Source organism: Gorilla gorilla, chromosome 9 (genome assembly GCF_029281585.2).
Source record: "Gorilla gorilla gorilla isolate KB3781 chromosome 9, NHGRI_mGorGor1-v2.1_pri, whole genome shotgun sequence".
NCBI classification, from domain to species: Eukaryota; Metazoa; Chordata; class Mammalia; order Primates; family Hominidae; genus Gorilla; species Gorilla gorilla.
Window position 1 is genome coordinate 53,713,816 of NC_073233.2, and position 10,386 is coordinate 53,724,201.

Below are 10,386 nucleotides of genomic sequence, written 5' to 3' on the forward strand. Positions count from 1 at the left end.
AGATGGTGAAACCCTGCCTCTACTAAAAATACAAAAAATTAGCCAGGCGAGGTGGTGGGTGCTTGTAATCCCAGTTACTCGGGAGGCTGAGGCAGAGAATTGTTTGAACCTGGGAGGCGGAGGTTGCAGTGAGCCGAGATCGCACCATTGCACTCCAGCCTGGGCGACAGAGCAAGACTCCGTCTCAAAAAAAAAATTTAAAAAAATGAAATATATATTTATATATTACTCATTAGGCCAAGCATGTTGGCTCATGCCTGTAATCCCAGTAGTTTGGGAGGCTGAGGCAGGAGGATTGCTTGAGCCCAGAGTTTGAGACCAGCCTGGGCAACATAGGGAGACCCTGTCTCTACAAAAAATTTAAAAATTAGTCATACATGTGGTGGTGTATGCCTGTGGTCCCAGCTACTGGGGAGGCGGAGGTGGGAGGTTCGCTTGAGCCCAGGAGGTCAAAACCAGCCTGGGCAACATAGGGAAACCCCATCTCCACAAAAAATTGTAAAATAAGCTAGGCATGCTAGTGCATGCCTATGGTCCTAGCTACTGGGGAGGCTAAGTTGGGAGGATCCTTGAGCCTGGGAGGTCAAGGCTTCAGTGAGCTCTGATTGCACCACTTCAGTCCATCCTGGGTGACAGAGCAAAACCCTGTCTCAAAAAAATAATAATAATAATAATAATAATTGCTCATTGAATATCCTTGAACATATATTTTTGCACCCTCACATGAGAATTTCTATAGGATATAGTCCTAGACATGAAAATTTCAAGTCAAGCTTATATACGTTTAAAATTTCGGTAGATTTTGCCAAATTGCCATCCCAAAAACTATACCAGTTTACACCTCCAACAGCCACTTAGGCGACTATAACAGTATATTACAAGCATTTCTCTAGACTAGAATGCTCTAGCTTAGAAATCATGTGTTCTCCTAAATGTGTTCTGCCTGCCTTTACATGATGTTCTTAAAGGATTATGAAAGGTGGAGTGGTATTGTCCATTTTCCCCCTGGAGATAACCACAGAGTCAGACTGGGCCTAGAACTCAAGTTTCCCATTCCTACTCTGCCACTTTGACTGATTCTTCAAAGGCTTTAGAACTCCAGTAAACTCTTATACAGTAGCTTAAACCTGATAGTCTTGTGTGTTCCTTACTCACTCACCTAATATTTGTGGAGCACGTATTATATGCTAGGTACTTTGTTGGGTGTTGGGATTATAGCAGTGAATAAGACAGACGTGATTTCTATTGCCCTTAGCATTGACAAGCTATTGGGGAAATCACATAATTAAAGAGTATTATAAAATATGGTGAGCATTATGAAAGAAGCTCAGGGGGCGCAGAATAAATACCAGAGGGCCTAGGAGCTGTGGACAACTCCTTTGAGAAGTTGACGTTTGAGCTTAGACTTGAAGAAAGAGTAAGAGTTAATGGTTGGAGAGTGGAAGAGCAGTCAGGGATATTTGAGCTAGAACCAATGGGACTCAGTGATGGAGTGTAGTTAGTTAGAGGGAAGAGGAAGGAGTCGAGCATCAATTCTTCATTTCAGGCTGGGGCAGCTGGGTGGATGGTGGTGCCATTTCCTCAAATAGCAGACTTAAAAGGAGGATCTGCCCAGGAGGAGATGTTGAGTTCAGATTTGGACACAATGAGTTTGAGGTGCTACATGTGAAGCATCCAGACACTGAGAAGCTCAGGAGCTCAGGAAGAGAGGTCTAAGATGGAGAAAGAGGTAAGAACCATCAACATGGTAATAATCATTAGTTTCATAGTTCTGATATCTAGTAGCTAATTAGGGTACTTTCTGTGTGCCTGGCTTTGTGTGCACCTTAAATACTTTATGCACATTAACTCATTTAGTCTTCATAGTAACTGTAGGAAGTTATTACTGTTACTATCCCCATCTTACCCGTGAGGAATTGTGGACACAGATGAACTTGCTCAGGGTGGCACAGCTCAGTAATGGCAGAGCTGGAATCTAAACTCAGGCTGACTTTAGACCTGTGCCCTTCACCATTGTGCTGTAATGTCTCCCGTAACATTTGAAGCCTTAAGAACGGATAACTGGCTGGGCATGGTGGCTCACGTCTGTAATCCCAGCACTTTGGGAGGCCGAGGCGGGCGGATCATGAAGTCAGGAGATCGAGACTATCCTTGCTAACACGGTGAAACCCCGTCTCTACTTAAAAAAATATATAAAAAAATTAGCCGGGCATGGTGGTGGGTGCCTGTAGTCCCAGCTACTCGAGAGGCTGAGGCAGGAGAATGGCGTGAACCCGGGAGGCGGAGCTTGCAGTGAGATGGGATTGCGCCACTGTGCTCCAGCCTGGGCGACAGAGCGAGATCCGTCTCAAAAAGAAGAACAGATAACTTCACCTGAAAGAGAATGTTGAACAAGAAGGTGTCAAAGATATTTGCTTTTTAATTTATATCATCCTGTATTGTATCATTTTTATGTAATAAGCACTGTTCATGTGTCACTTGTGTAATTAATTTTTTAAAATACTTTTATAGAAAAAGGGTAGACCCAGGATTAGAAAGTGCATCAGCTCCATTTTTCTCCTTGGTTAAGTCTGTCATGATCTCCTACCTTTGTGTTTGTCAACAAAGATGATTCCTGAGGTTGTAAAATGGAGGCATGAGATCTCCTCCAAATACTTTAAGTCCGTAGAGCACATTAGAGGTAATAAATAACTGGGCCGGGCGCGGTGGCTCACGCCTGTAATCCCAGCACTTTGGGAGGCCAAGACGGGTGTATCACTTGAGGTCAGGAGTTCGAGACCAGCCTGGACAACATGGTGAAACCCTGTCTGTACTAAAAATACAAAAATTAGCTGAGCATGGTGATGTGTGCCTGTAATCTCAGCTACTCGGGAGGCTGAGGCAAGAGAATCATTTTAACCCACAAGGCAGAGGTTGCAGTGAGTCGAGATTGCGCCACTGCACTCCAGCCTGGGCAACAGAGTGGGACTCTATCTCAAAAAAAAAAAAAAAAAATTATAGCCAATGTGATGGTGTGCACCTGTAGTCCCTGCTACTTTGGGGGCTGAGGCAGGAAGAACCTGGCTGGTCGAGGCTGCAGTGAGCTGAGATGGCGCCACGGCAGTCAAGCCTGGGATACAAAGTGAGACCCTGTCTCAAAAAAAAAAAAAAAGAGGTAATAAATAACTGATTGATTTGTGCCTCCTCCCTTATACGTAGGTTCCTTCTAATGACTCCATCTCTTCCAACAATCCTTGTAGCAGGCAGCATGTCAGTAGTTCTGTTTTGTGTCTCCACCTAGGGACACCATGAGCGTAAGGCAGAAAACCTGACCATGGGGATGCCCCAGGGCCAGTTGTCCCATCCTTTCCCTGTAGGAAACAGTCTAGGGAGAGGCTGTCAGAGACAGGAACCACTGAGCTGCTTTGTGCACTTCTCCAGGTGTGCGATGACTGTGTGGTGTTGCGTAGTAACATCGGAACAGTGTATGAGCGCTGGTGGTACGAGAAGCTCATCAACATGACCTACTGTCCCAAGACGAAGGTGTTGTGCTTGTGGCGTAGAAATGGCTCTGAGACCCAGCTCAACAAGTTCTATACTAAAAAGGTACGCAGGATCTGTGTTTGGGTTGGGGCTAGTAGGCATTGAAGACCAAATAGTGAGTTTCTCTTTGGGAAGTTAAAATTCCAAAACACATGTCTGGAGCCACACTTCTGTCTCCAGCTGTTGGGTGGAGTACCTAAAGCTGTCTCTGTCAAGCCAACTAGGCCTAATAGTAGTCACAATCAGTATTAACCAACCATATCTAGCATTCCTACACGTCTGTACCCATGCCTTCTTTAAAGCCATACCATTCATATGCTCCGGGTCTATCATTCATAACCTCAACAATGAACAAGACATCCGAAAAATAGGAGGACTACTTAAAATTTTACCCCTCACTTCAGCCTTCAGTGGCCATTATAGAGCAGTGGGTGGGGAACCCTGGACAGCCATCATGATGGGACCACTCTCCCCCTGTGCCACAGTGTCGGGAGCTGTACTACTGTGTGAAGGACAGCATGGAGCGCGCTGCCGCCCGACAGCAAAGCATCAAACCCGGTGAGGAGAGTTTTTCCTGAGAGTGTCTTCCCTGTTTCTACCAGTCCTTCTGAGTGTCAGGGGCCTGGCAGGGAAGTCAGGGGTGGAATTCCCCACCTCACCAGTGAGCTGATAGCCCCCTCCCTCACCACAGGACCTGAATTGGGTGGCGAGTTCCCTGTGCAGGACCTGAAGACTGGTGAGGGTGGCCTGCTGCAGGTGACCCTGGAAGGGATCAACCTCAAATTCATGCACAATCAGGTAGGTGCGAGCGGCAGCACGAGGCTCCCTGTCGTTCCATCTGTAAGAAGGACCAATGTCCAGGCCCCCAGTACTTCCCCAGCAAGCATGAGAGAGGGCCCTCTGGAGCTAGAGGGAGAACTGGAGCAGCTGGACCCAGGAAAGAAACCCCAGGGGAGGGCACAGTGACGTTGGCGACCACCTGGCGCTGTGAAGGTGCACCAGGGAGCCCATGGGGGAGGCTGGGCAGGAGCGAGGCCAGGTGGCCACGCTGCCCCATCCGTTGGACTCCACACAGTGTGAGTGGGAGCGTCTCACTTGGCCCTTCCCCTGCAGTGTCTCTGCCTTCCTCTATTCCCAGGATATGCTTCTGCTTGGTGGTTTTGCTTTGAGAGTCTAGACTGGCCGATCTCCTTGTGTCTTTCTGGTGTGCGTGCAGCTTGCGTGTGCGTGCGTGCCTGCGTGCCTGTGTGTAAGTAGCTTGTATCTGTCCTCTCTGGAGTGTGTTTATTTGCCTTTTTCTTCTGCGGATTCTTCTTCCTGTTCTTTTCCTTCCTCTGAGTGTTCCCACTCTGTCCCCTGCTCCACAGGCCCCATTCCCTTTCTTTTGATTGGGGAGCACTTGTGGATACATCTGTCCCTCATTGTAATTCCACCATAGGAGCTGACTTTTTTTTTCTCTCTTGGTCTTTTAACACAGTGTTACCTTTTTCTCTCAGTGGACATTCCTTAAGCTAATTCCTTTCTGAGGCCAGCGCATCATCCCAGGTCCGTTCACAGCTCTGACTCCTCACACAAGTGCCTTCCCTCCTCTTTCCCTGATGTCCGGGTTCCTCTCCCTGAGGCTCTGAGCCAGACCCGAATGTGTGAAGCCCCACAGACCCTGGCCAGGCCGCAGACCCTCAGGGGAGGTGGATGCCTGACTGACGTGGCTGTCTCCCTCCCTCCGCTAGCCGTTGTAGCTCTCTTTCAGGAACGTAGCTGGGCAGCTTTGGTTTAACAGGAAATGGCTGCACAGGCTGCCAGCAGCCCCTTAGTATATTTTCAATATAGGACTTAGGGCAGTAGCCAACCTCAAAGACCTTAGGACCATCCCAGAGAGGGGTCTACCTAAGTGCTTTTCTGGACCACAAAGGTGTCAGTACTTCTTGGGGAGCAGACTTCTGACCACACTTTAGCACCGTGGCCTCTGAAGATGAGATCTTGCTGAGCAACGCCTAGGTGCTCTGCCTCATTCTGAAGATGAGATCTTGCTGAGCAACGCCCAGGTGCTCTGCCCTGTTCCTCGTCCTGCCCTTGGCATAGCCCCTCTGGGCAGCCATCCAAGCCAGTCTGTGGTTGAAGTCTTGGCCCCTAGAAGATAGACTGTGCAGAGAAGGGGAGGAAAGCCCGGGTTCTTAATCTCACCTCACAGTTAGTAATGAGATAGCGACCTGCCCCCTCTTCTGCCACACAGTGTTCAGTTGGAGTGGAGGAGGCAGCAGACCTCCTGGTGGAGCTGTGCAGTCTGGGGTGAATGGGAAAAGCACAGGCTTCGGTGTGAGGACGTGCTTGGATTTGAAGCCCAGCTTCCACGTTCATGGGCAAAGAAACTTTCTGATCCATAGTTTCCTCATGTAGAAAATGGGGGTAATACTATTTACTGTGTCACGTAGTAGGTGCAGAGATTAGAAATCGTATTTGTAAAACCCCAAGTAGGTGCTCAGCAAGTGGTAGCTGATATTATTGTCACCACATACCTCTTGGGAGATCCTGGATCCTGTTTCAAGGAGGATACCAACACCTCCCACCCTGAGGACAGTCTGAGGGGAGCTTTGCGCCCGTGCCAGCCCTCTGCGCCGGAGGAGGATGCATGGAAGGGTAGAGACCTAATGGGCTGAGTGGGGACCCCTGGGGCACCATGTCTTGCAAGCACTGCCCTGGGCAGAGGGTATGGGCGGGCAGCCCAGGCCAGCAGCAGGGCCTTCGGGTTGGGTTTGACCATTCAAACTAACGCCTTCATTTCTCTCCCATGCTTTCTCCTCCGGCCAGGAGCGGAAGGTACATGCCCTTTCTGCTATCTTCGCTTCTTAGCGCTTTTGAGTTGTGTGCGTGTGGATTCTTCTGTCCTCTCTTTGGGAAATAGACTTTCTTTGTGTGGGTGGGGCTGTAGCTGGGAGAGTGTGCTGTGTGGGGTAGGGGTGGAGCCTGTGGGCCTTACCCCGGCCTCCCTCCCTCTCTTGCAGGTTTTCATAGAGCTGAATCACATTAAAAAGTGCAATACAGTTCGAGGCGTCTTTGTCCTGGAGGAATTTGGTAATTACACTATTTTGCTCTTAGGTCTGGACTCACATGGCAGTAACTCAAACCTCGGAGCTCCAGAGGAGGGTCTAGGGGCAGGGAGAAGAAGAACCTCTGTAGAGAAGTCAGGAGGAGCAGGAGTGACAAGGAAGAAAAGGGACCCCTGAGATGAGAGCTGGGATGTAGAAGGGAAAGATAGATAATGGATTGCAGAAGAGCAAATGGGGCCTCAGGTGGGTTTCGAGTTTAGAGGTGGTCCTGAAGCAGCTCAGTGAAGTAGCACCACCTCCCCGTGCTGGGCCAGCCAGTGGTCAGAAAGTTTGGGACAGAGCAGACTGGCGACCCCCAAGCTCCACTACGTCCGTGTCACCTCCTGCAATCTCTCTAGCAGCCCAGTGTGCTAGCCAGCCTCCCTGGCGCCGCTCTGGTCTCCACCTGGCCTCTGTGCCAGACGAAGGGGCACCGGGCATCGCAGGCAGACTCACTTGAGGGACAGAGGAGTCTAGCGGGACAGCTGTAGCCAGAAGCTGGGAGCCAGCGCTAGGGAGTGGTGTAGTGGGTTCTCACCCTGGGGCTTTGAGTTCCTGCTGTGTTTGTGCTTCATTCTTTTGTGCCCCTCATCGCTGCTATGAAAACCTTCGTTCTCCAGCAGGTAAAGTGACCTCGGCTCGTGCTGCCTCTCCCCAGGTCTCTGCCTTGGGCCCTGCCCTGGGTGGGTAGCTCCCATTGAACCACCTCCTCACACTGCCAGCTCGTCTCTTCCTTTCTCCCCCACCCTCTTTCTTCCCATCTTGCCTCCCCGCTCTCACCGGCTCACTGGACTTTCCTCCCCGTGTGCTCCCTTCTCTCTTCTGTCAGAGAGATACTTGGGGGAATCTTCCAGCTCGGGAGAATGGCCTGGGGCTTCTTGCTCTACCTTTGATGAGTTTATTCCCTGCTGACCCTGGGTTCCCCCAAATTCTACCTCCCAGGGTCAGAAGAAGGTATGGCCAATTCTCCTCCTGCCTTTTCTGGCCCCCAGGGAGATGCCAGGCCCCTCTGCTCCCAGTCTCAAGGGGCCATGATGGTGGCTGAGCCTGGGGGGCCTACTCCTTCCTCTGGCCAAGCAGAACCCCTGCATGGCTGGAGCGGGGGGACTCTCACTCTTGCCTTCTGGGCTGTGGACATGTGTGTATTTTGCCTGATGCTCCCTGTCACCTCCCTCCCTGGGTGCTGTACTCGCCTGTCTTCTGCTGGGTGTGTTGCTCCAGAGCCCTCAGACGCTCTCCCTCACACAGGCAGGCTTGGGCTTCTCCTGCCACTCAGGGAAGGACACTGCCACATCCTGTGGGTTTATATCATGTTACCTCTTCATCCAGCCTCAAGACCCTCTGTGTAGGGGGCTGGGAATAAAGGGAACTGTGTTTAACATGACCCAATTTTCAGGCTGGTGACAAGATGAGTTCACGGGTGTCTCAGCAAAGTTGGACACAAGCTAGAGACAGCTCTCTCCTCCCAGCCAAAACCTGGGAATTCCCCACTGCAGCTCCTCAGGGGCCCTGGACAGTAGCTGTGACCAGGCTGGTGAAAGGCCCGTCCCTCCCATCCAGGGCTTTCAAAGAAGTGGGTAGAATCACAGCCATCAAGTAAAAGCCACTGCGGACGGCAGAGGCCTAGCTGAGGAGGCTAGGGCCATGTTCTCCCAGCTGGCAGGGTCTGGACAGAGCCTCTGGTGGCCTCTGCCCTGTCATAGCCTAAGCTGCTGCAGCCACTGTGAGAGGCCACAGAGGGGAAGGGGACCCTGACGCCGGGCGCTGCCGCCTGGGGGAGCATGGCACGATTGCTCTTAGTGTTGAACTTTCTGTTTTGTCTCTTGCCCGTCCGGTTTTAGTTCCTGAAATTAAAGAAGTGGTGAGCCACAAGTACAAGACACCAATGGTGAGTGTGCCGCTCAACCCTGATGGGTCACAGTGCGCAGGGCTCCCTGGGGGACCTTCGGACAGGAGGAGGGGAGGGCCCTCTGAGCGCACAGGGGTGAGTGGGGACCTCGTTTTGTTGCCAAAGGTTCAACTCAGGCTGAAACAGGTCTTGAGCCCTGAGAGACAGACACACACACACGGATCGCCTCTCCCATGGGGACAGCTTCCTTGCTTGGAGCTCACGTTTAGCCCAGAGGCCCATGCCCAGTGTTAGGGCAGGAGTTGCCCATTGGCAGATCCTTCACATATGGAGATGCAGGAGTCTCAGTATCGTGATCCGCCTGGTTTTCTCTCCTCTAGGCCCACGAAATCTGCTACTCCGTATTATGTCTCTTCTCGTACGTGGCTGCAGTTCATAGCAGTGAGGAAGATCTCAGAACCCCACCCCGGCCTGTCTCTAGCTGATGGAGAGGGGCTACGCAGCCGCCCCAGCCCAGGGCACGCCCCTGGCCCCTTGCTGTTCCCAAGTGCACGATGCTGCTGTGACTGAGGAGTGGATGATGCTCGTGTGTCCTCTGCAGGCCCCCTGCTGTGGCTTAGTTGGTTACCGGTTATGTGTCCCTCTGAGTGTGTCTTTGAGCGTGTCCACCTTCTCCCTCTCCACTCCCAGAAGACCAAACTGCCTTCCCCTCAGGGCTCAAGAGTGTGTACAGTCTGTGGGGCCGGTGTGAACCCACTATTTTGTGTCCTTGAGACATTTGTGTTGTGGTTCCTTGTCCTTGTCCCTGGCGTTGTAACTGTCCACTGCAAGAGTCTGGCTCTCCCTTCTCTGTGACCCGGCATGACGGCACCTGGAGCAGTTTCACTCTGTGAGGAGTGAGGGAACCCTGGGGCTCACCCTCTGAGAGGAAGGGCACAGAGAGGAAGGGAAGAATTGGGGGGCAGCCGGAGTGAGTGGCAGCCTCCCTGCTTCCTTCTGCATTCCCAAGCCGGCAGCTACTGCCCAGGGCCCACAGTGTTGGCTGCTGCCTGCCACGGCCTCTGTGACTGCAGTGGAGTGGTGAATTCCCTGTGGCTGCCACGCCTTCGGCATCAGAGGATGGAGTGGTCGAGGCTAGTGGAGTCCCAGGGACCGCTGGCTGCTCTGCCTGAGCATCAGGGAGGGGGCAGGAAAGACCAAGCTGGGTTTGCACATCTGTCTGCAGGCTGTCTCTCCGGGCACGGGGTGTCAGGAGGGAGAGGCAGCCTGGGTATGGGCAAGAAATGACTGTAAATATTTCAGCCCCACATTATTTATAGAAAATGTACAGTTGTGTGAATGTGAAATAAATGTCCTCAACTCCCTTCAGGCTCCCTGGCTGCCTTGTGTTAAATGACACCTCCTCTTGGCTCAGGCCTGAGGAAAGCTATCCCTGGACTCTAAAAAAGTCACCTCAGGCTGGAAGGAAGGAAGGAGATGAGGTCATCCACGTCCAAGCTTTGGCACACGGAGGCCCCAGCTCCTCTGTTCTGGGCTCCTAGAGCAAGGCTGCGGGAGGAGCTTTCCTTCCCCGGCACCTGAGGGCCCTGCAGAGAGTTGGGCTGCCATGAATGAACAGGCTGCTAGAGGGAGCAGCCAGACTCGGCGTCCTCACCTGAACTGAGATTAAGTGAAAGAAAGCCAAGGCCCTGGCCCTCTCCGTTCCCTTACAGGCGGGTATGGTCGAGAGAGGTGTGGTGACTCAGCCAGGGCCTCCCACAGGGCCCCGGACTCCTGGCCAGGAGTGTCTTCCACTGCGTAGAACTCCCAGAAGCTCCCCTAGGAGCCGCCTTCATGGAATTCTGTCCTGGAAAAACCTGGCTGCACTCTCAGGGAATTTGAGACCTGCTGGCTTCCTGCACCCAAAAGGAAACAGATGCTTGGATTTAG

At 52.0% G+C, this 10,386-nt stretch overlaps 1 protein-coding gene across 50 annotated transcripts in view; it reads left to right on the forward strand.

Moving 5' to 3' along the window:
* Positions 1–9,821, forward strand: part of MADD (MAP kinase activating death domain) — a 63,670-nt gene extending 53,849 nt beyond the window's left edge. For 33 of the 50 annotated variants that reach the window (XM_063711148.1, XM_063711120.1, XM_063711126.1 and 30 more), the window contains 6 exons: positions 3,421–3,585; positions 4,008–4,080; positions 4,214–4,320; positions 6,525–6,594; positions 8,450–8,496; positions 8,838–9,821. In XM_063711148.1, coding sequence (XP_063567218.1) covers positions 3,421–3,585; positions 4,008–4,080; positions 4,214–4,320; positions 6,525–6,594; positions 8,450–8,496; positions 8,838–8,942 — 567 coding nt within the window. In that variant the 3' untranslated portion in view covers positions 8,943–9,821. The remainder of the gene's footprint in view (positions 1–3,420; positions 3,586–4,007; positions 4,081–4,213; positions 4,321–6,524; positions 6,595–8,449; positions 8,497–8,837) is intronic. The other 17 variants (XM_063711143.1, XM_063711145.1, XM_063711146.1 and 14 more) reach the window with 1 other exon arrangement.
* Positions 9,822–10,386: the final 565 nt, after the last annotated feature.